The 25,566-nt window shown below is 39.9% G+C and overlaps 1 protein-coding gene across 5 annotated transcripts in view; it reads right to left on the bottom strand.

Annotated features, from left to right (window-relative positions):
- Positions 1-10,377: 10,377 nt before the first annotated feature.
- The window catches only part of POLD3 (DNA polymerase delta 3, accessory subunit), a 48,535-nt gene continuing 33,346 nt past the window's right edge, over positions 10,378-25,566 (bottom strand). For 4 of the 5 annotated variants that reach the window (XM_054440951.2, XM_063671221.1, XM_063671220.1 and 1 more), the window contains 4 exons: positions 23,794-23,900; positions 18,400-18,512; positions 16,832-16,910; positions 10,378-12,549 (listed from right to left, as the gene is read on the bottom strand). In XM_054440951.2, the coding sequence (XP_054296926.2) occupies positions 12,347-12,549; positions 16,832-16,910; positions 18,400-18,512; positions 23,794-23,900 (502 nt within the window). In that variant the 3' untranslated portion in view covers positions 10,378-12,346. The remainder of the gene's footprint in view (positions 12,550-16,831; positions 16,911-18,399; positions 18,513-23,793; positions 23,901-25,566) is intronic. The other variant, XM_063671219.1, reaches the window with a different exon arrangement.

Genomic DNA, 25,566 nt, shown 5'->3' with positions numbered 1-25,566 from the left:
AGGAAACAACCAAAACAGCTAAATATGCAGGTCCAAAAACTGAAGGTATTTTTGAAGTCCATTCATCTCCTTCAGCATCCCAAAGATAAAGCACATGTTCTGCTTAGCTACACAATAAAATGGCAAACACGCTACACCACTGACAGCACAGCACAGATGCTTATAAAACTATACTTCTGATGCTGGGCTCCAGATTAATTTTCTTACAGATCATCATTCTCATCCGGGACAACATCTGAACAACCTGTAAATCATGATATATTGTGCTGCCAAAGCTGGGTCCATGACAATCTCTGGTGGGGCAAGGGCAAGCATGGCAACCAACTCCAAGTTAGGATCTCCAATTAGTTTTCTAGCAAGCCAGAGGAAGGGCTTTTCCAAGTTGGAGTTACTTTTAGCAGAAATGTCACAATGCTGAAAATTCTTCCTTTAGTAGAATACAATAGAGTTTGCCTTCACTTTCCTGCCTTTAATGTCTATGTTATGTGCCTCTTCACAGTGAACAATGCCTTGGGGAGTTTTCTGCCTCCTTTGGGCACTATCTCTATAGCTTCATCTTCTTCCTCAATTCAAATTGCCAAAGCCTCGTTGAGTTTCCCATCTCTAAGTGAACAAAATATGTATGATTAGAAAGTAAGCTCTATTCAGTTTTGCTTAAATTAGAGTTGGTCTCTATTACTTGAAGCACTGAGAAAGTCACTGTCATATACTGATGATGATACGCAACCTTTGGGAAGACAAGTTGGCAATATGTATGAAAAGTTTCTTAAAATGTATATCCTTTGACACAGTAATTCTATTCCTAACAATCTATCCTAACAATAATCTAAAATGGGCATCAAAGATATGGCTGTAGTTACCCAAAATGCAAGCATAATGCTCTGGAGGGATTTGTTGCTAACAGACTTGTTTAAAAGTTGCTTTCGACATTCAATTTGCAGATGACAGCTGTTATTACAAGGCATTTAGGTCTAAAATTTGGCCATCTAGAGTATGTGAAGGGAAAGAAAACCCTCTCAACTTTGTAATGTGATATAGTATTGAGAAAAGTAGACTAAAATTTTAGAGATCAAGTTCTACCACTGACTTGCCTAGTGGTCTTGGTAAGTTACCTATCATCCCTGGGGCCTATTTCCTCAGCTACAAAATGGAGGTACTATCTGCTCTACCTCTGACAGCCATGTAAGGCTGAGTCCAGCTTTCCCCTCTGTATGTACTAGTAAAGCCTTTGTAATGACAGGAATTGTTTTCAATGACTTCCCTTTATCTTTAGATATGACAGAATCCCTACCATAGCTGACAAGGTTCTGAACCATCTGGCCTAGCCTCCCTCTCTAGCCTGATCTTGGCATGACCTCCCTGTTGGTCACCAGGCTACAGCCACATGCCCACCCTGGACTTTCACAAACGCTCTTCCCTCTCTCTGAAATACTGTACCATCTTTGCCTGGTCAACTACTTATCTGTAAAGTCTGACTTAAATGTCACTTTCACCAAGAAATCTCTGACAACCCCCAACATGGCCCTCCTATGTGGTTTTTCTCCTAGTGCCCTGTACAGATCCTTTTATAAGGCTTATCACAATGGTCATTACATAATTGTCCATGCAATTATTTATTTGGTTGTCTCTCTGTTTCAAAACTCCTTGAGAGCACGTTCTGTTTCTGCCTTGTTCATGACTGTGTAGTTTTAGGGCTTGGCAGTACCCTCTATGGAGACACAAGGTAATTTGTTAAATGAATGAATTCTTAAACTCTTATAGCCTCAGGGATAGAGACCTAATGCTTTCAACCGAGTTGATAAAACTGAAGCCCAGAGAAGAGAATGAGTTTCCCAGGATCACATGGCCAGTGAGTAGAAGAGGCAGTTTTATAATTCATTAATTCATTCAATAAATATTTTCTAAGAGCCTACTATGTTCTGGGCACTGTCCTAGGTACTGGAGATAGAATGATAGACAGTCCCTGACTTCCTAGAACTTATATTGTGGTGGAGGAGATAGCCAATAAGCAGATAAACAGATACACAATTAGGAGAGATAGTGATAAGTGCTATGAAGAGGTGCTCTGTAGACAGAAAGCACATAACCACCAAGCACTCAAACCCGTGCTTTCTGCGTCCAAGTGCAGGGCTCTTTCCACTACACCACGCTGTCTGCCCGAAGTAAACAAACAAAACCATAATTTATGAGGCTCCCTCAGCTGCCTGTGTGTGCACTTGGTGGGGTGAAACCCTCATGCTGTCCATGAAGAAGAGCCAACATCATCAGAAGCAGCAGCTGACTGGCTTGCCTGCTAAAGCAGGTGTCATGGCACTAGCCAGCCCGGCCTCTGCTGCCTTGAAACTTCACATCTGGCACCCAAAGAGAGAGAGAGTGTGTGTTTAAATAAGACAGCTATTGAATGAGTGGACTGAGGAGGGTTGGAGTTGGCTGGTCTTAAGGAATGATGCAAACCACAAGGGGACAGTGCTCAGGAGGTGAACAGAGAAAACAGATGGGCTCAAACTGCAGGCGTGACTATAGCCCAAGCACCCCATACATCATTGGGAGAGGCTTCTTTGCTGCTAAAGATCTGTTTATTTTTTCATTAACAAACAGCATTCTCTGATGTCTGTACTTGAGGAAATAGAATGCATACTCAGACCTTTGGCTTTCCTCTAAACGACTTCAAGTAGAAATATGGTTGAAACAAGGGTGTGTTGTGTAGCACACAGACTGACACGCAGCCCACCTGAAAGGTAGGGGTGCTGGTGGGACAAAGGGGAGTCAGGAATTTGACAGGTGAGCAGAACCGCAAGGAAACATTGGGTCCGTTAGCCCTCCCTCCTCACTTTGTTAGAACCTTAGTTTTGACAGTCTGATGTGTTGTCTACAGCACAAAGTAGGCACTCCAATAAAAGTTAGCTGGCAAAAAAATTAACAAAGTATGACAACTCATTTTTCTCACACAGGTAAGATTAAAGCCCAAAGCATTACTCTGAAACAATAAAAACCCAACCACTATAAACTGGGCACTTTATATTTGTTATCTCTAATCCTCACAATAACCTTGAGGTAGATACAAGCTTCATCTTACAGATGAGTAGACTGAGGCTCAGAGAAATTCGGTGACTTTCTGGGAGTCACACTGATAGTAAAAGGGCATGAACTCCAGTTTGCCTGACTCTAAAGTCCAAGGACTTTCTACAACACCAAAAAGTGAGCCAGTCTGCTCTCCAACTGCAGCCAGAGTACTTTCCAAAATGTAAGTATCTCTCTCTCTCAAATAAATAAAGATGGGGTTTCACCATGTTGGCTAGGCTGGTCTCAAACTCCTGGCCTCAAGTGATCTACCTGCCTTGGTCTCCCAAAGTGCTGGGATTACAGGCATGAGCCACCGCACGTGGCCAAAAAGCAACTGTCTCTCGCTGCTTTGCTGCTTCTAAAGTGTACAGGCTGGGAAGACACATATCACATATTATGAACTATGCACAATTCTAAGAGTGGGGGGTTTCATGCAAGAGCTTCAGGATAGCTGTTCCTGTATTTTAGGGGTGAGCTCTGGAGTTCACAGCAAAACTTACTGCTAGAGAAGAATTAAATCACTGGTACATTCCTAAGCATAATGGTCATTCAATGTCTAATACGAATGTCACTTATATGCAAGAATGTTTACAACACTTCACGCCACTGGAAAAAACTTACACTAAGAATGGATGACAATAGGATACTCTGTCTGCCTCTCAAATCCCAGCTCTACCATGTACTAGCTGGATAGCCTTTCTACCATTGAATTTCCTAATTCATCGAATTAGGCTGATACCTACACCTCACAAAGTTGTTAAGGATCAAATGATATAAAGTATATGAAAGCATCTGGCATAGAATAGGTGTATAGTAAGATTTGGGATGAATTTAGTTGATCAGTGTAGGACTATGGGTCATTTCTGACCCAAAGAATTCCAGGGAGATGCAGTCAGTTCCAGGTCTGAATTAGCGTGTGTATGTGCGTCAGAGAATGGCCTACATGAATCCTTGGTGAAACCGTGGAACCAATCCCATCTCCATGGTTTAACTAGGACCATGGCTCAGGCAAGAGCCAGAGAATTTCCAAGCATGAGACGACCTAGCAAAAGGCTAATCATTCCACATTTGAAGTCACTCCTAATACTCTCTTCCCCTGAGTTTCCAAGGGGATCAAAGGAGTCATCTGCCTAAAACAAAACTAGATCTAACTTCAAATTATTTTCCTCTGCTTGTTCTAACTCAAGATACAGGTTCAATTTGGCTCTTACTTATGATCTACTTTATACCTTTAGGCTACTAAAGCTGATCTTTCTAATGTACGAATCTGACATGTTAAAATTCAGTGGCTTCCTACTGCCTATAGTGCAAGGTCTAAACTACTTAGCAAAGACCTCTGTGAGCTGGCCCCTGCCTACTTATATGGCCTCATAGCCAACCATTCTGCCTCTCACTAAACCACTTACAACTCTCTAAACAGTCTGTGCTTTCTCGTGTGTCCATGCCTTTGTATGTCCTGTTCCTTCTGCCTGGAATGCCCTTCTCACTTTCCATCTGGCAAACTCCTATTTTTCTCAAGACCTGTTTAAGCACTTCCTCCTCTGTGAATCTTCCCTTAATCCCTCAGGCAGTCACAGGCAACCCTTTCTTGGGTCCACACTGACCTATGGACACACACCTCCTTTACACAGGAGGAGGAAGGACATGGTACGGTAGTCAGAACATAGACTTCAAGTCAGAAAGACTAGAGTTCAAATGTGGCCCTCTCCCCAGGCCAGCTAGAACATCAACCAGAGGGGAGAAAGCCTTCATCTCTAGCCTAACATACAGTCCACTGGTGTGGTTTCCTTATGTGGAGATACAAGCTGCAGATCGTAGCCAAAAAGACTGACTTACTGGCAAGATCACACCTACCTGAGAATGACAATTGTAAAGGTATAATTCATTTTGCTCCTTTTGATCCACCCAAAGGGAAGTTGACTTCCATGCAGGTTTGCTAATAACAAGCGTTCAAATATACTAGTTTCTCTAACTTTTCATTATCAATTATTAAACAGAGACATGTCTCACCTTTGCCACTTATTGGGCAAATCATTTAAACTCTCCGAGCCTCCCTGTCTTCATGTGTAGATAAAGTGTTGTGAGGATTAGAGAAAGTCTATTAAATATCTAGCAAAAATTTGGGCCCGTGGTAAGCACTCTTATAAATATTATTATAATATAATTATAGCATATTTGTCTGTCTCTCTCCTCACTAGATAGTAAATGTATCAAGGGCAAGAAATTCATCTTTGTATCCTCAGTATTTAATGCACCAGTGTTGGGTACACAGTAAACTTTTAGTCAAAAATCTGTGAAATGTACAAATATGTACATATTTTTTTGCCTTCCCAACAGATGGTCAGTCCCAGGAAGGCAGAGAACTTGTCATGTACTTTTCTTGAATCCACAGTAGCCACCATAGTTGTTGGGCAAATAAGCAAGCATTTAATGACTCAAGCCACATTTGTAAGTGGACCAATATATTCTTCTTAGGGGTTGCTATACTGCGGGAAAGTCACATGATACAGAGTCTGAAGACACAAAGTCTCAAGACCTAGGTTCTAGCCCTGGTTCACTTTCTCACTGTGAGATGCTGGCCATACTAGCTCAACTCTCTGGGCTTCTGCTTCTTTGCTGCAAAATGTGGGAGAGAAAGACCTTGCAGGTTATCATAAGGATGAAGTAAGATAAAGTAAAGCACCATCTAAATACATATAGAACACAACTAAGAGGTACAAGGGAAAACACTCCTATCAGGGTTTATGGTTTGCAGGAAAATGGTTCTGCCTTCTGTATATCCCATTCCAGGATAGAACTTTAAAAAGTACTATAACAGGGGTCCCCAACCCCCGGGCTGCGGACTGGTTCTGGTCTGTGGCCTGCTAGAAACCTAGCTGCACAGCAGGAGGTGAGCAGCAGGCGGGCAAAGAGCATTACTGCCTGAGCTCCGCCTCCCGTCAGATCAACTGCAGCATTAGATGCTCACAGGAGCACAAACCCTATTGTCAACTGCACATGCAAGGATCTAGGTTGTGCACTCCTTATGCTAATCTAACTAATGCCTGATGATCTGAGGTGGAACAGTTTCACCCCGAAACCATCTCCCCTATCTGGACATGGAAAAATTGTCTTCCATGAAACCGGTCCCTGGTCCCAAAAAGGTTAGGGACTACTGCACTGTACCGTCATTATGCTATGTTTATGTAATCTTCACATACCTTATAAGCTTGAAACCAAGTATCCTAGGAAAACAAGGTTTTGACATTCAAAGTGGAGAACACCACCCTGGCCTAACCCACTTGCAAGCACCCCAGGACCACTTTTCAACCTATGAACCTGTAGCATGGCTTAAACAGGGCACAAATGCCAAATATCCTCTTGATTTTCTTATAAATGTTAAGTCAGAGGCAAGGCCAAGAATCGGACAAACTTTTTCAAGGAAAACAATGTTCTCAACTTAAACTGAAAGCAATTAAATGGACTGCTTACGGCACTATGCTCTATTTGGAAGTTTCCTGGTGATCTAAAATTAATCAGAAAACTTAATTTTAGTCCAGCCTCTCTTTAAATTCTTAACATTTATTAGCCTACTTATCTAACTTTGTAATTTAGTTAAGTATGGTATACTGAACATAACTGAATCTTTGTTTATAGATTCCAGACCACTTGGCAGGGATGCTGTAGAGAAGATGCAGACATCAGATAAGAGGTTGATTTAGATAAGCATCAAGATTGCCTTCAAATCTGACAATCTGGGATCTCAACAACCAGCTGCACTTTCACTTATAAAAATGAAAATCAGGCCGGGCGTGGTGGCTCACACCTGTAATCCCAGCTCTTTGGGAGGCTGAGGCAGGCAGATCACCTGAGGTCAGGAGTTCGAGACCAGCCTGGCCAACATGGTGAAACTCCATCTCTACTAAAAATACAAAAATTAGCCAGGTGTGGTGGCATGCACCTGTAGTCCCAGCTACTCGGGAGGCTGAGGCAGGAGAATCGCTTGAACCTGGGAAGCGGAGGTTGCAGAGAATCGCTTGAACCTGGGAAGCAGAGGTTGCAGTGAGCCGAGATTGTGCCTCTGTACTCCAGCCTGGGTGACAGAGCGAAACTCTGTCTTAAAAAAAAAAACATCAATCATCACTGGGCGGTATGGAAGTATGAACTAATATATAGCCAAGAGGCGATATAGCACAGTGGTTAAGACTGAGGGCAATGAAGCCAAATTGTCATGATTTATATCACGGCTCTGACTTTGGGCAGGTTACTTAACCTCTTTGCCACAGTTTTCTCATGTGCAAAATGGGAATAAAAGTACCTATCTCACAGGGCTGCTATGAGGATTAAAAGAGGTAAATGTGAGTTACTCTGCTTTGTATTAGTTTAATACGTGTCAAAATACTGGGGACTGCCCATGCATTATTTCATTAACGCCCTAAAGCAACCCTTTAAGGTAGGTGGGTAGCTCATTTTTAAAGATGAGGAAACAAGTTCAGAGAGGATGCATACCTTGCTTAAGGTCAGTGCCTCAGACAGGGTTTGCATCCAGTGCCCTCTGTCTCCAAAGCCTGTGTTGTTTCCATCCCGGCATCCTGCCTCCCTAGTAGGTCAAAATTGTTGAGTGTGTACAAAACTGAGTGGAGCTTATACAGACTTTATATTGTATAAACTGCCTTTTGAAGTAATTCCTGATAAATGCTTGCTTTCTCGTCAATACTCTCATGCTTAAAGCACAACAGAAATAACTCCATTAATTAAAGATTCACTAAATCATGGTTTATTTACACCATGAATGTACAAGTGGCAAGTGAAGTTCAAATAGCTGAATAACACCCAGTAAAATGGTTAGCTTACCTCAGCATGTTTCTTTCTTTAAATTTTTTATTGTTCTTTGCATAGGAATATAACATTTTGCCCATAATGATTATCCTAATTCATTCCTAAATTATTAAGTCCCATGTCTATCACTCATCTAAGCGTGGTCTCAAATGCTAAATGCTATTTAGTATGTTTGTCTTGTCACTCCAAAATGGCAACTTACGGGCTCTTACAATCCCCGAAGTATTTCATCCAGGACTAAACATAACTAGCTTCCAATAACTGCTTTATGTTTTGGATCTGACTGATCCCAAACAGACACTAAACAAAGTAGTTTTTCTATTCTTCAAGAGCAGTCCGGTAAAAGACATGCCATGAAGAGCCTTGAGAAAGCCTAAAACACCAAAAGAATGAAGCTGAAGAACCAGCCATGAAGAACTCTGAATATTAAAAAAGAAGGTACAGGGAGCCAAGGTGAAACCTCAAGAAACATGGAGTCTGGAAAGAGAAAATGAGAACAGTTAAGGGGAGTGGGTGTTCAGAAAACATTAAGGGTTTGAAGTAGAAGGGGAATTGTAGAGTTAAGGTGGATTCTGATCCAATGGAAAAATATTGGATCAGAAGCCTTACCAAGTTTCTCTGGCTAAAGAGCCTGGGTGGCAATCTGTGGGTGGTCCGCACGTAAGAACACGAAAAACTGGACACAGATACAAGTGGAGAGAAGTGTCATGCAGCAGGGAGTGGTAAGAGTCAATCCTAAATGCAGTCATTTGGGTACAATGTGCCCTTCAGAGAGGGCATGGTGACAGCATGGGCTAATTTACAGAGCTGCCAGGGCAATAACTCAGAAAGCAATACTGCCTTCTCACAACAAAACGAGGCAGCCCCAAAATGTTTCATGGTGGTAAAAGCTGCATTACAGCATACTGAGATCCTGGAACCAATGAAAGGAGACAAGTTTACCAAAACGAGTCTTGACACAGAGTACGTTTCTGGCAAATACATTATTAGGCACTCATTCTACTCATGTCCTGGAGAAACTATTTAGTTTCCTTATATGGCCCTTCTCTTCAGCCCTCTCCTGTATAATAACTAATGTCTTCTTAAAGAAACAAAGATAGAAAAGGAATAGAGAACTGTTTCACTCGTTTACCAGCCCCCTCTGCCCCTAAATTCCCAGTTTTTTCCAGGGAGGTGAGTGGAGGCTCATCACTGAGAGTGTCAAAGAAGAAATACTAGCTTTTGAAATCACTTTAAAAAATTGATTCTGCTACAGAAATCTATGTTGACAGGGGAAGACAAAGGAAACACTGCAATTGTCTATGCTGACTGCCAGAATTAAGCAGCCTTGTTTTAACCAAGATGGTTTTCTTTAACCCCGCTACAATTTTAAGATACAATGTGCATATGCAAGGGTAGAAATACTATCATGAATACAAAATCAAAGTAAATACTGGCTGTCACTCTTAACTGAGAACCAATTCTGTTACTCTTCTTAAATTTCTTCAGTTGGCCCCCATTATCTACAAATCAAATCCAAACTGCTTAGCAAGGCCCCAACTTCATTTCTGAATACATTTTCCTCCCTATTCTCAAGTTCTACAGCCCACCTCTCCCAAAAGCCATGCTCCTCTGCCTGGAAAGTCATTTCCATTCCTCTTCGCTTGGTGAAATCCTGCTTATCATTCAAAGAACTGCTTGCTCCAGGAAGACTGCCTTGATACCCATCCTCCTGGGAACTCTTGGAGGACCCTGTACATTGCACTCACATATGGCACTGTCATTTCATTTTACTGGCTTTCCCTTCCACTAAATTGTGAGGATCAAGTGCCAAATTCTATGGTTTCTATTATATCCTCTAGGCCCCAGGTCATGGGCTTGACACATAGTACATACACAATAAATGAACAGTAAATATGGCCATCTATAATTCCTTCAGTTAGGAAAATATCTACTCTCTTCAAACCTTTCATGAAATAGGACAACTATCTTCCCCTTTTTACTACATGTACAGCCAGAATGACTGAAGAATATACCACCTGGGTCATATAACTGATAACATTTCAGAAAGTTGCTAGCTGATTACATCACTTATGACATCAGAAAGCAAGCCACCATTTGTAGAGTGCATATGTGACTGCCATCATGGACCGAATTCATGCTACATACACTTGACTTTAGTCTTGACAACCCTTGGTAACTCATTTTAGTTTTATTTTGATAAAGAACTTGAGGCTGTGAAACTTGCCCAAGGTCATACAGCTAGCAAGTGATGAAGCCAAACTAATACAATGTGCTAGATTTTCTTCTAGATGAACTAAAAAATGAGGTTGGCTGAAACTAACATTTCCCCAGTGCTGAAAAAAACGATGAAGGCAGCAAATAACTTGTTCATCTAAGACTATGGGTATGCAGTTTTAACAATATCAACTGAAAACCAGCCTTCTTCCCATTCAGAGTTTAAATAACTGCAACACTGTTACCATCCGTCAAATAAGAGACTCATCAGATACTCAGTTTGAAGCACTGTTTTAAAACAACTTCTCAAATTTATTTAACTCATGTGGTTAACATGGTATTGTATAAAAAGAAAAAAAACCACCACTCAATACTTACTAAGCCCTGCAGACAGCTCAGAGTTGAGGCAGCACATTGGGCACAGAGATCATAGGATTTGTATTCTCCCTTGCAAGATGGAACTCCAACCAGCACCAGAATTTTCCAATTCAAATTCAGTTTTAGTCAAGACCCCAGCATCATTTTTAGAAAAAAGATTGGATTGTTGCTTTTCTTTTAATTTTCCATTCCTATTTAGACAAATGACCAGAGGCAATGACAAAAATAACTGTTTAAAAGGGATTTCTCTCCAGAAGTTTTTTCTAAAGGTTTAAGTCCAGGCTTTCCATCCTTCTCTCCATCCTTTTTCATTTTAAAAAGAAAGGGTTTTGGAATATGTCAACCTTTACTCAGCTTGCTATACAAAGCCACTGCTTTAGTCCTAGACATAATGCCAGGACTCATCTCCCAAACTTCTGGTCTTAATCAAGTTCATGCTTGGTTGCTAAAGAAGCTCATGTTAATCCCAAAGTCAGCACAATCCCAACCTTAAAAAGGAGACAGCTGATTGCATCATTTACGACATACACCATCTTGAGGCAAAAGAAGCCAGTCAGACACCCCTTGTCTGCTACGTGTGAGACACATCAGCAGTTGAGCCTGACCCCTTCCACAGAGCTCACTGTGCAAAATCACCAGCACACCACTGCAATCCAGTGAGCTCACCGCCTGTCCAGCCATAATGGAAGTCACTTGAAGGTTATCATTGTAATAGATGATTTTCCATAAGTAACTAATAAAAATGTTTTCTTTGATGTTTAGACCCACTAACAATTCAGTCTCTCCCTCTCCATCCTCTCTTGGGGAGCCTGTACTTCTAAGCAAATAGGGAAGCTAAAAATACAAAGGAGCAACATCCATTTATAAATAAATGTGTGCCTTATCTTCCTCACTAACTTCCTGGAAAAGTGCTGTTTTTGAATATTCCGTTTTCTTAAGGAGAAATTTTATGTAAATGTAGCACACTGTATATAGGAAGGGATTTCTCTTTTTAGTCTTTATCTCATTGTACCGGTTTCACTCTCTAGGTACTGAGAGTGGGGGAGGGGGGGTCAACAAACCGCAAAGAGCAGCATAAAGCACACCCCGTGTCAGCAGCACGGCAGCTCCTCCAATATCGTCAATGCTGACTCGAGGTAATTTCTGGTGGAGTTGAACACATCATTAAATTTCTATTTGTGTTCTGCCTGAGGCTTTTCCCTAACCACTAATTGCGAGTGAAGGTCCCAGAGAGCTTTTGTGAAAGGAACAGAACACAAGCCATGTCCTGGTCTGTAGCCAGGTGTCCGTGTACTGCATAATGGAGGAAGACGATTACAGGGAGATTTTCACTTCAGCCTTTAGTCCAACCAAAACTTAAAAGACTTACAGAGAACAGCCTCAGGAGGTTAGGGGACAGAAGTGTGGTACTGGAGGAAGGCAAGAGGGGTAAACATATCCAACAGAATGTAAGGATAAGAAACACACACATGAATTCTTAGAACACAGAGGAACAAGAAGGAATAGTTCCTGTGCCATATGTGGACCAGGGCATAGGGTGAGTGAGGCACAGTGGATTAGCCACTAAATGGCTTCAGTGAGAATTCTGAAAACTGTTCCAGTATAATTTTGGAGTAAATCCTTCTCCTGGACAGGTCAAAAATTGTGCTTTTTCAATGTCATTAGAAGGTAACAGCTTTTTGCCTCCTGCTTCCAGATGATTTCCTTTTGGTTAAAAACCAGAAATAGTATAAACCTCACAGGATGAAAGAACAGTCTTTTGATACAGGTGAGGTGGAGATCTAGATGAACTTACATAGTAAGTGAGGAGTACATTTCTTGGTCTTCTCCCTTGACCACTCCAAGTCTCTGATCTACCAGAGATGGCAGTTTATTTCCTCTGGAAGAAGCCAGTAATGGACACCTGTCTGTTGGCTTTGCCCAGAGCAGCAGTCCCTTTCTTGGGGCCCTTTCGTTCCTCTTTGGGTTCTTTTTTCACAGTCATGGCAGGGGGTCTGTGTACTGAGGATGTCTTCATCTTAAGCTCCTCTTCACTATCTGTGCAGGATTCACTCTCGTAGACTTTTTCAGTCACTGGTAGGATGAGAAAAAAATGGAACATGGGTGGGTTGAATCATTTACTCTATCAAGAAAATGGGACGTCTTGCTAACCCCAATCATTTCAGACTCTCTGATCAAGGCAAATATGCTTACTTAGGACTGAATCTTTCTCCCACTGGGAGATCAGATCTAGCCTAAGGTAGGAAGTATGTGGGATCCTGAGCTCACACAGTCTCTATTTGATGCTTAGAATTAACATTCACTTTTCTCCCTCACAGCTATATCCCATGCCTTTAAATGGCCCTTTATCAGTGAATTGCCTAAATCCTTTATTTGGGTCCTGGCCTATGCTAGCTAACTTCCTCAACTCTATATCCGAATTGTCTATATCTCAAACACTTACTTCTAACTCCATGCTTTGATTGGCTTCTTAAGTATCACCTCTCTGACCTACAATGCCTGCCTATTCCCATTACTGGTCTTAAACCGCTGGTCTATCTGCCTGCCTCCATTCTGTTTAGCCAAGCTCACCATGGACCCTCCTGTCTAGCTCTATCCTGATGCCACCCACTCTCCGCACATCCTAGGTACAGAGAATTAAAGATTAGTTACTCAACTGTTTGGTTCTTAGTTCTTGATGGCTGCAAATTAACCTAAAATTTAGTAGTAGTCTATATCATGAAGGTTAACTATCTCAAGCAAACGCTATCAGATGACACACGTGTTAGTTTTAAGGAATGACAGTGATAAAATGAGAAACAAAGTTACCAGTTTTCTTACTCCCTATCAGCCGAAGGCATAAATTGCCTTTCCCCTGCTATTAAAACTCGCTGAACCCTTCCCAAGGGAAACTTGGAAAAGAACTATAACAATAAGCAGTCATTATGAGCAAGCCCCAAAGGACACAGGCACAGATAGTGGCTTCCAGCCATGACGTCACATAACCGAGGAGGATCTACACTACTGCAACACATACACCAACCACAAGAAACAGCACGCCACCTTTCTGTAATTTTAGAGAGCTGTGGCAGCTGTATAACCAATGCTATCTAAATTCTTTCTCAGCCTTCCTGGTTGCAGCAAGTGATAGAGAAACATTGAAGGAAAAGAGCTCGTTCTTAGCTGAAAAGGGTAACCTAATATGCATAATAAATGCTCAAATGATTAAAGTAAAAGGTTTTTTTTTCCATTAAAGAACAATGACAGTCTTGAGCTTTTATTGATAATTCTTTCTAATAAAATATATCAAATTGTTCTAGAGGCATAAACTTTGGAATCAAATGTATCTGTGTCCCAATACCTACTCTGCTACTTAAGATATCATCTCAAACTTTACTGTGCATCAGAACCACCTGGAGGGCTTGTTAAACCATAGATTGCCAGATTCTGTTTCCCAAGTTTCAGACTCAGCAGATCTGGGGTGGGACCTGAGAATTTGCTTCTCTAACATGCTCCCAGATAATGCTGATGCTGCCAGTCTGGGGACCACACTCTGGGAATTAATGTTCTCTCCTTCCCTGTTTTAAATGTTGAAGTGCAATTGCCACTGGAGCATTCCTTCCCTCTTATCCAGCTAATTCCATTAAGGCTGCATAATCAACAATCCCTTTCCAGAGAGTTCCCAGAGTTTGTCTTTAATTTTGTTAGAGCCCAGAATTCACTTTGATGTTCACTTAGAGGCTAAAAAATACTGATAAACTTTAGATATATATTAAGTATTCTGAAAGGCCTTACTACTCAAATTGTGCTCTACACACTAGAGGCAACGGCATCTCCCATGAGCTTATTAGGAATGCACTCCCAGTTCCCACTCCTGGCCTACTGATGCAGAATTTCAATTTTAGCAAGATCTTCAAGTAATGCACATAGTCGGCAAAGTTTGAGAAATGTTGCTCTAAGATAATTAGAGAATTCCCATGGCATACCTATTCGTCCAGCAATTAGACCCCAGAACACCACCTCCATCTCACATGCATCTTCAAAAGCATTATGTAACTGTATTAATGGGACAAAATTACGAGCTCTTATTTATTCAATATCTTAAACTAGAAAAGTCTGAAGAGCCATCTACAGATACACAAAGGAAATTACTTTCTACTAGTTGGTGGTGTAAGACTTTGCTCCTTCATAAGCTATATTCTGTACTCACATGGCAACATGTCTACATTATACTTCAGCATCAATTAGCTCATTATTTCATTACTTATTAATGAAATCAATGGCTGTCTCATTGCCAATTTTGTGTGAGACATTGCTCGGGGGAGTAAAAAAACAGTCAGGGCAGCACCAACAAAATTTCTCTAGCAGCATATTCAGTATACTGTAAGAGCTAAAAGGAATATTTCTATATTCAAAGCTGTAGCTACCTCAAACCCCAGGAAAAAGGAGGTCTCCATTAAAAATATAGGGCCTTTATTTTAGCTGAACAACATGCCAATTTTCTGGGTTGCCATTAAAACAAGGCAAACAAACCTGGTTTTCGTGGGTAACATCAGATTTCTTTTCCACTTAACTGCTTTGCTCTTAGAAACCCATTCCCTTGTCCAGGAGTCTACTCCAAACTTATCTCATGGGCCCAACTCCCCAGTTTCTGCTGCAAACTCACAAAGAGAGAAAGATGAACTTTCTAAACGCACACAACAAATCTGATCCAGCACAGGACAGGGCAACCCCCTATGCTGGTACATTTGGAACAGTCTGAGCAGAGAGAGGAAAGCAGAACTCCTTCGTTGGTAACCAAAGCCAAGATTCATTAGGTTGAGCTTGGACCAAAAACCTTTAAAAAAAAAAAAAGTGCAATGTGAGCACAGTTTTCATTGTTGCATCCAAGGCTCTTAACAGTCCTGTCTGGAGACAGGAGTGCAAAAAAGTCCACATCACACACCTGGCCAAAACTCGAGTACTATATTTTAAACAAAGCAATAAATAATTACCCACAAATTCCCAATGAACTCTCACTCTCACAAAGACATTTGACTTTTTTCTTTTGGGGTAGAAAGAGGAGGAAAAAACTGGCACCAATGCTTTTGTCCTCTTAAATTTAAAAAATACACTGTTGAATTAAGAAATTCAACAGTAAATACATATATTATCACCCATGGCCAAACCAAGAGGCTTGAAAATGGCAACTATTAAAAGACTGAAAGCCAAAAAAAGAAAGAAAGAAAAAGAAAAAAAAACCCATTCAAAGTCCAGAATTCACAGGTTCACAAGAAATTTGGCACTGAAAAGACAGAATTTCCACATGTAAAGAATTTTACTCCCCAATCACATGCTACAATTAAAATGGCAGAGGCCTTTTCCGAGGACTGGGAGGTGAGAAATAGTGAGAACACAGATGACAAAATGTCTTCACTCGTTTTAAGAACCCGGAAAGGTTGATTCTTCAGAGCCAATCTTTTAAAAACAAGTCTGAACTAGAAAAAAAAAAAATCAGTAACAGGGAAAATAACCTTCTCTGAAGATCCAAGCTGTGGCATGTGCCACAAAAGGCAAAATGACAACCATGGGCTATCCAACTAACAAAGGTAAGAGCCTAAACCCACAACTCTTTTCAAACACAAAAGTACAGTACCACGATCTGAGCATCCCATCAAACCTCAAGTGCTAAATCTTAAAAGCTCCACAGAAGTCTGGTTTGATTACGGAAAGGACAGAAGAAGCTAAAACATGGCTGAAGAACTAGCCAATGACTCAAAGCCTGAACTCTAATTCCTCCCTAGGCCTTCATAACAAGCACATGCTTTTACCTAACATGGCTTACAAATAGGAAACATAAAGGAAGCAATCTTGATGAGTCATACCCTTCTGAAGAACAAATGGAACCAAATACCAAAGATGACTCTTGATTAGTCTAATCATCTGTAGCTTCTTTTCCACTGTTCAAATTTATAAAAACAAATATTCTAGAAAAAAAAAAAAAGCTTCTCAATGTCTATGATAACATCTTAAGCCCGTACTGTGGTTTCCATCTTGTTTTTGGATATATTTATGCTACCTGAATCTTCATAACAACCGCACATTTAGGCAAAATGGATATTCCATAGATAAGAAACTCTTCACCAGAGACGACACAACTTTTAGCCAAGATCTCAGTGCTTATTTTTATAGTGTATGACCTAAACAAGAACCTAGGTGTTCTGACTTACACTCTGCTACACAAAGTGTATGCCATAGACAAACAGCATCAGTACCACTTGGGGATGATTCACATGTAAATTAAAATTTGAGATGTACCTGTTCTAAAAGGGATTATGGTGCCTCTGTGGTAATAAGAGATTCTATCTCTGGATTTGGAGCCAAATATTTGTCTTACCTATGCAGCCTTCCCCATCCACATAAGTTTTAGATTTTAGCACGCGTTTTCGTTTTCTTTTGTTTTCTCCACTTGAGCTCTAAAAGATCAGAGGATACAATGTTAAGCTGATCAATTATGTTATACAGAAAAATAACAAAAGCTTTTAAATCTAATCACTCTCCAATACTCCATTATGATAAAAAGTTGAAAGAGAAACTCTACATTAGTTTTAGAGAACCAACCCCATCACACAGACAAGTTACGCCCACTATATACACAGGCTTGATACTTCATTGTTCATAAGAAGGAAAGTAGCATGCTGAAGAAAGAACTGTGTTCTGTTCATTCAGTCAATAAACTATTGTCGGGTAGTGTAGGCAACATGGTTAAAAAGACTTATAGGATAAGGACCTTAGTGGAGGAGAGATAAGGAAAGCAGACCACTGCAATACAGTGTGGTGAGGGCTGACGCAGATATTATGGGAGTACACAGGGATGGCCCCTAAACCACACCAGGGATTTCTGTGACATATGCCCTTGCTGTAGATACTTGCTATGTCAGCCTTCACATTTCTTGTCTTCTTTTTTTGTTTGTTTTTTAGAGACAAGGTCTCGCTCTGTTGCCCAGGCTGGAGTGCAGAAGTGCAATCATAACTCATTGCAATAGCCCAACTCCTAGGCTCAAATGATCATCCTGCCTCAGCCTCCCAAGTAGCTGAAACTAAAAGGCATGTGCCACCATGCCCAGATATTTTTAAAGTAGAGACAAGGTCTCCCTGTGTTGCCCAGGTCTCAAACTCCTGGACTCAGGCATTCTGCCCACCTCAGCCTTCCAAAGTGCTGGGATTACAGGTGTGAGCCAACACGTCTGGCCAGCCTTGACACTTCAACATTATAGCTATCTAATTTAGACTCAAAATAGGTATTACTAATATCAACTTCCTTTTATCTCCACTGGTCTCTTTCATCCCATTTTCTCTTCAGCTAATGAGGAAATCAGCGTAAGATTTAAATGATGGTCTTAACACAACGAATTAAGAAAAACTAACGGCCACAGAGGAAAAAAAAATTGTCAGCAACTACTTTTTCAACTCTTCATTATCTACACTAATAGATGTAGATAAGATGCAGCTGAAGAGCATTCAAAGCTGTATTTGCTCTTTGGCTGACAGTTTTCCCAACCAGCCCTTTTCCAGAATTGCTTCTGAAGAGCAACAAACGAGTGTTAAGTTGTTTGTTCCCCTCTGTCTTTCACATGTTGCTCTGATGCAGGGGGTATCTCTTTTTACACCATTCTAACAGGAGCTGTACAGCACAGCAGAGATGCTGAAGGTCATGAAAACAGAACAGCTCCCAGGTTCCACCTCTGCAACGTTCCTGAGACTATACCCACTAGCAAAATCTCCCTTCAGGTAAGAATGGAGGGAACGCCCATTCTGTACAACCTGTAGGAGAGCAGAATGAGACAAGAGCCATCTACTGGCATTTGTGAAGTATACAGCAAGGGAACTGACTTAGCATAGTGGTTGTAGGTCCTTAAGACATAAAGGATACATGGACAGGCAAGAATCCCGGTATAATTTTACCTTGGCAGAAGGAGGTTCAGGCTCAGTCTTTGGCACTGGTTCAAGAGGTGGAGACGGAGGAGGAGGTGGGGATGGTGACTCAGCTTCATAAGCCCCAGGAGAGTCTGGGAAGAATGAAATAATGAAACAGACTTAGATCAGAGAACTACAAGCACTATCTGGTATAATGCCTTCTCCATTGGTTCTCTAAATTGACATGTCCAGCAAAGGGGATTTAGCAAGCAGTAATTCATGATAACCAAGAACTTTGCAGTTATATAGTTTTCTTTAAAATACATATTTTATTAATTTTATACAAATAAAATCAGACAATCAAGAATTATTACAGCTGGAAGTATCTTAGCTAAATGTTTTCTTTTATAGCTAAGTCGGGTTATGAAGCTGGTTTACAAATATCCACTCATTGCCTTCCATATGCCATGTATTTCACTTTATTCTTACAACAACTCTAAGAGACGATTTTGTTATTTGCACATTACAGTAAATAGAGGTTCAGAGGGGTTCCTAAACTTGCCAAGGTCACACAGCTTATAACTGAGACAGGAGGTTTTAAGCCTAAGTCAATCCAATTCTATAGCCTTGCTATTCCAACTATCCCATGCCGCCTTACCATTGAGGACAAGACATTATCTCTCAAGATCTATGTGGAGATAATCCCCAGGTTATAACAAATGTTTCATGCCAGAGTCTTTCACTGTGACCTAAGGGTTACTTTTAATCACCTGAGATGTTTGTTAGACTGAAAATTTCCAGCTGATGTTAAGAGTATAAACTTGCAGGTGGGTGAAGTCATCTTTTAAATGATTATCATTATTTAAGCTCTAATAACTAGGACCTGCTTAATATTTCGCATATTTCTAGTGACTGCTTCACTGATAAGGCTTGTTCTGCTACAGTGAGGTTAACAGGAAAGAACACTTTTAGGAAAAAAATACTGCTGTGGAAGTGGCATCACCCAAGAAATGAGCACCACCAGAGGCATCCCATCATTTCTCAACAATTGCAGAATTGGTGGTCTTAGTAAACAGCCCATGAGAGGGGAAGTAAAAATCCTCAACTGACTTATTACTCAATCACCACAAAGAAAGTGCTGGTCAGGGGACCGGGTAGCAACTTAGCCTCACCTGCTCCCTGAATCTCCTGGCTGTATTCAAATTCTTAACACAAGTCTTGGATCTGAAATTCTCCCAACTGATTAGCTCAGTGTTAAAAATTATGACAGTGAAGAGTTCAAGGCCAAATGGCCTAAAGAGGTGAAGCAGAACAAGAGCCAGAAAGAACAATAAATTACACACTTTAAGTACAAAATGGGCCCCAAAAACTTTATAAGCTCTGGAAAACAAGAGAGAGAAACATAAAAGGAAAGCGGTCCAGCTATTAGCCAGCTCTGGGAGGCTAGAACATGATGGGAGCTCAGGCAAGAGAAAAGTCAAACCCCAGAAGCAAGCCTCCATTGTTCTGAAGGAACAGCTATGAAGAAAGCTGGGCCACAATGGTAGATGTGTTATAATGGGAGGAGGAAAATTTAGGCAGTGGGGAAGCCAAAGGAATTTTGAGACTCACAGTAATAAATTTAGGCGTTCTTATTCTATTTCCAGTTCTGAAACCAGTTGACTTAACCAAAGAAAACAATCCTAGTGACACCCTCTAAGACCTCTCTCACAGCACTGTAGGCAAATGTTTATCTAGATCCCCACTCTAGACTCTAAGCTCCAAAAAGGGCATAAACATAGAGTAACTGCGTGTGTGTGTGTGTATGTGTGTATTTACTTAAATAAAGGAAAACCATAAACATAGAGTAACTCTGTGTGTGTGTGTGTGTGTGTGTGTGTGTGTGTGTGTATTTACTTAAATAAAGGAAAACCACCACTTTCTGAACTAAATTTGGGATGAGGAACATCCAGGTCAAGGAAGACAACATATATCTCTCTCTTCTTTCCACACACTCCCTGAGAGAAACACTGTGATAATAAATGAGTCAAACATTATAACTCCCCCAACAGGGAAGAGAATAGTAGAGGAGTCAAGAGCCCTTAATGATTAAGAAATTTCAACAAATCCCTGGAAGATGGAAGGCAGATGGGAGAAAGCTGACAAAAGAAGCATCAGTCAAATTAGCTGAGCCAGAGAGTAGAGATTATTATCTATTATAAAACTTCTATTTTTATCTGACTTTTAAAATTGTAAATATCTACTGCTTTGTTTAAACTTGCCGCCATTCATGTACTAGAATATATGTCTGTCTGCCTTAGTCTTTACCAAGCCAAACATCCCCACTCAATACATTTTTACTGACACAGACATAAAGAATGTTCAATGCACTGGTGTATTTTAAACAGATTTGTAGCCAATCTGCAGCTCTTCAAGCAAAAGGTAAGTAATGAAATATCACTTATTCTAGGAAAGCAACCTTTGTTGGGACAGAATAAAAACCGCAATGAAACTAATTTCAGAGATCCAGTGTGTCAAAGAGTTCTCTGGCAGAGACAGGTAATTAGAATTCCTGGAAACCATTCACAGCTTCCTAGGACTATTTTTTAAAAATACCTATCTTTACCTAAAAATGGGGATCATTTGCTTAACATTCTCCACAAGCAACTTGCAAGGACTGAAAATATTAGCAAAGACTTAGATATATCAGTTAAAACTACATTTCTTCCTAGCAATGTAGATGTTATTCTTAATGTTATTTCTTTCTGGGTCTGGCCTTTTTTTTTGCTTTAAAAAGAGAGTATATAGAACTACTAAAGGTGCTTATGACCCCGCAGGGGTAAAAGAGAAAGGAACAGTCCCTTGGGTAGAGTTACAAACAGAAGTGGAAGGGAATTTTCTGAAAAAACTGAAGGTACTTGCAAGTATGGGCACCTCAGCAGGAAGAGTAAAGTGAGTAATAAGAAAACTATCTGAACTTCTTTCCAGACACAGGTAAAAGAAAAAATAGGATGGGCGCAGTGGCTCATGCCTGTAATTCCAGCACTTTGAGAGGCCAAGGTGGGTGGATCACGGGGTCAGGAGTTCAAGACCAGCGTGGCCAACATGGTGAAACCCCGTCTCTACTAAAAATACAAAAATTAGCTGGGTGTGGTAGTAGGCGCCTGTAATCCCAGCTACTCAGGAGGCTGAGGCAGAGAATCGCTTGAACACGGGAGACGGAGGTTGCAGTGAGCCGAGATCTCATCGCATCACTGCACTCCAGCCTGGGCGACAGAGCAAGACTCCGTCTCAAAAAAAAAAAAAAAACAAGACAAAACAAAAGAAAACCATGTACCAAGCACTGTCTTGGCACTTCTGACACATCATCTTATTTCATGTTCATAAAAAGCCTATACCATCTGTGATAAAAATCCGCATTTTAGAGATGCAAAAACAAGGAATTAAACAAGTTAACTAATCTGCTTAAAGTCACACAATAAGTGGTCAAGGTAAAATTTAAACCCAGGTCTGACTGACACCAAAGTTCTTGTATTTTCTCTACTCCTGCTGTTCCTTTTCTAACTTCTGGCTGAAGACAGCATATTGAACTAATATGACATATTCAGTGTAACAGAAATAAAGCAATAATAAGTTAGAGACTGTGTAAAGGTTTAAAATAAAATCCCACTGGCTTTGATACAAAGACGAAACTTAAGAATAAAATGGCAGAGGTTTATAAATTTAGTCAGATGCCAAAAATTATCTTTGCCAGAGGAAAAAAATCTAAGAGCTTCTGCTCTATATCATCTGTTATTATAGGCTGTGCACCTCTATCGCATTTCTTCACATTCCTTTCAAAACTAAATAACCCCACTTATATTTCTAATCACCCAACAGTATTATTTTTGTAGGCTACAGATCAGAACTATAGGGAATATTTCAGAAGGATATAATGAGTGCTCAACCAACCATAGTCATTCCTTAACTTAGAACTGACTCCTTTACTAATACTAGAGTATCTAGTTTAGCTTTTTAATGTACATTAGGTTGATAGCTTCAAAGACATTTCCAAAATCTTCCCAAGGTCTTTTACTGATTGGAAATAGGGAAGACTGTTCCAATTAGCACCTATTCCTACATTTACTTCCTAATTATTTTCCCATGTGTCTACATGGAGTTGTTCCTTTCAGCAGCCTTGGCCAAAGCATTTTGATAAATGACAATGGAATGAAAATATAGCATTTGCCTCTCTGGGATGCTCACGTGTCTTACTCCTACCCATTCTAAAGAGCCACTAAAAACCACAGAAGGACATTGTACCTCTCACAGGATATCACAGGCTGTAATTCTAAACACATAGCATGAATGGTAGAATCTAAATCCACAGAAGTGTCAAAGATGCTACACCTCTGTCACAGATTCAACTTCCTGCTACTATTTCTTGAGTCTGTTCATTTCTTTTGCATTACTGTCATCTGTATATATAATTTGTTTTTTTTCACTCACTTGTATAGTTGAGCTAATATCCTTTTTTCAGAAGCCTCTCTTACCATTTTCAATTCCTCTTAGAGTAGTTTCTGGAAAAAGTAGAATCTTACAAGTTTCATTTTGTCCTTTGATAGCTCAGTAGGTTCCTTTTTTGCATTCATTATTCTTCTTTACTCTCCCTTTTAGTATGTTTGTGTTTGTCTCTGTATCTTTATGTGATGCTGAAATCCTTTGGACTAGATTTCCCCTCATTACCTAAAATGTTTTATACCCATTATGCCATGAATTCATGGACAATTGATTAGAGCAGTTCAGACTTTTCACCACTGTGTCTCAAAGTGGGCTTTTCAAGGTAGAGTCATCCAGCATATCAGTTCAACCCATTTAACTTTCTTTTTAGCCTCCTTCTTTTTCTGTATACTTTATACAATTTGGGGCAAGATCTTGGCTCTTCACACTACTCGATATTTTTTAAAAAGCATATTAATGTTCCCGGTAAGACTCTTGCCCTTATGAAGTCTGCTTATCTTACAACATTGCTCACAGCCTAAAACTAGAAGGGTCCACAGTGTCATTCCCTTCTAACAATGACACTGTAGGTTGTTGCAGTTAACCCTAGTTTTACCTGTGTGGACCACCACCAGTAATACCCTGGCTGCCTAGAATGTCACGATTCTTAAAAGATTCACATGAAGGTAGCTAAAGGAATATCCTCCCCTTAAAAGTAAAAGAAAAGAAAAGAAAAAGTCTTAGATAGTATGTATAATAATAATTCTTATCCTCTTTCCCTCTGTGTTATTTTGACAGATTTCCGAAAGATCATGGTTCTAGTCAAAAGGCTAACGCAGATTTCAAACAGAAAGAGGTGCTATGGTGTCTCTTAATGCTAGAATTACTACTCTCACTGTGATCCTTAATCCATTACTTTTTTAGCTCCTTGAACACTGAAAGTAAAATTGATCCCCCTAACCCAAAATGAATGGTAATGCCCACCTTCATCTTCACTGCTATCAGATTCAGGAAGTTTGATTCTTCTCCTCTTTTTCTTCATGTTTTCAGTTTCCTTTGTCTCATCATCAGATAACGCTACTCGCTTCCCCCTGTTGCCATCCAGAAATAAATTAAGCGTGTTACACAGAACAAAAATGTAAGTATTCACATGCTCTTATGGGTTTTGCTTTATAACTTGTGGTCTTAATTCCAGAGGGTAGAAAAGGATGGCCAAATAGTCCAAGAAGGACTCTTGTTAAGGATACTCTGCTAACTGACCACAACTAGGTCACTTCATGAGGTGACTTGAATAAAAAAGTTCTAGAGTTCTCTAGAGACTGCTGGAAGCTACAACCAGGTTATCAAGAATCTTTCCAAATTCCTTCTTACTTCCCTGATTGGCCTTTCAATTATTCAACAAGCATTAAATAAGCATCTACTACATACATACAAGGCTCTTTGCTAGCCATTGAGAATGCAACGATACAGAAGAAAATACTGTTTTCAAGAAGCTCTGGCAAGCACCACTGGCTATAAAGCAATGTGGTAGATTTAACTAGACAAAATGTTATGGAATATAATTCATATTTGGAAAACTTAAAAGCTAAGTAGAAGTTCGTCATGTAGAAAGGGGAAACATATTTTAAAGAGAAAGAACAATATGAGCAAAGGCAGAGATATCCTTTTAAGGTGATTCTAATGACATAATAAAAAAAAAAAAAAACAACCTAGACTCCATCGTGACATTATTTAGCTCCTCTGGATGAATGGATACTCCATCACACTCCTCATGCAACCAACAAGTAATTTATCAAAGGCCTACTGAATGTTAGAGAAACAAATATATACAAGACATAATCTTGGCCATCAAGTACCTTATGTCCTATATAACTTTAAATACCAACTTTCCTTTCTACCTTGAACTAGAAAAAGAACAATTAAACCCAAAGTAAAAGGAAACAATAAAGAGCAGAAATCAATGAGATAAAAAATAAGACAAAATTAACAAAGCCAAAGTTGTTATTTTTGGGAGATTAATAAAATTAATAAGCCTTTTATAAAACCTATTTTGAAAACAGAAAAATATAAATTATCAATCAGGAATGAAACAGTAAAGAAATCTGTATTGAGTACAGGTTCTACAAACTCGAAGAATAAGGTTATGTAACGAACAGGTTTATGCCAATAAACTCAACAATTTAGATCAAATTTTGACTGAGTTTTAAAAACACAACTCAGTCAAAACTGATCCAAGAAGAACTAGAGAATTTGAACAGCTCTAGTTAAATCAAATTCACAATAAAAAACTTTCCCACAAATAAAATCCAGCCCTAGATTCACTGGTAAATTTTATTAAACATTTGAAAAATATACACGTATATATAAACTCCTTCAGAAAACAGAGGAAACTTCTCCCAGCTGCGGTCATGGATCACTTAATGACAGGGACATATTTTGAGAAATGCATTGTTAGGTGATTTCACTGTGTGAACATCATAGAGTATACTCACACAAACCTAGATGGTATAGTCTACTGCTCCTAGACTACAAACCTGTACATCATTGTTACTGTACTCAATATTGTAGGAAACTAACACAACGGTATTTGTGTATTTAAACATCTAAAAAGAGAAAAGATACAGTAAAAATACTGTATAAAAAAGACTAAAAATGGTACACACGTATAGGGCACTTACCATGAATGGGGCTTTCAGCACTGAAAGTTGCTCTGGCTGAGTCAGTGAGTGAGTGGTGAGTGAATGTGAAGGCCATAGG

The sequence above is a fragment of the Pongo pygmaeus genome, chromosome 9 (genome assembly GCF_028885625.2).
Source record: "Pongo pygmaeus isolate AG05252 chromosome 9, NHGRI_mPonPyg2-v2.0_pri, whole genome shotgun sequence".
Taxonomy (NCBI): Eukaryota; Metazoa; Chordata; class Mammalia; order Primates; family Hominidae; genus Pongo; species Pongo pygmaeus.
Note: the sequence above shows the minus strand (reverse complement) of the source record. Positions and strands in the feature narration are given on the sequence as shown.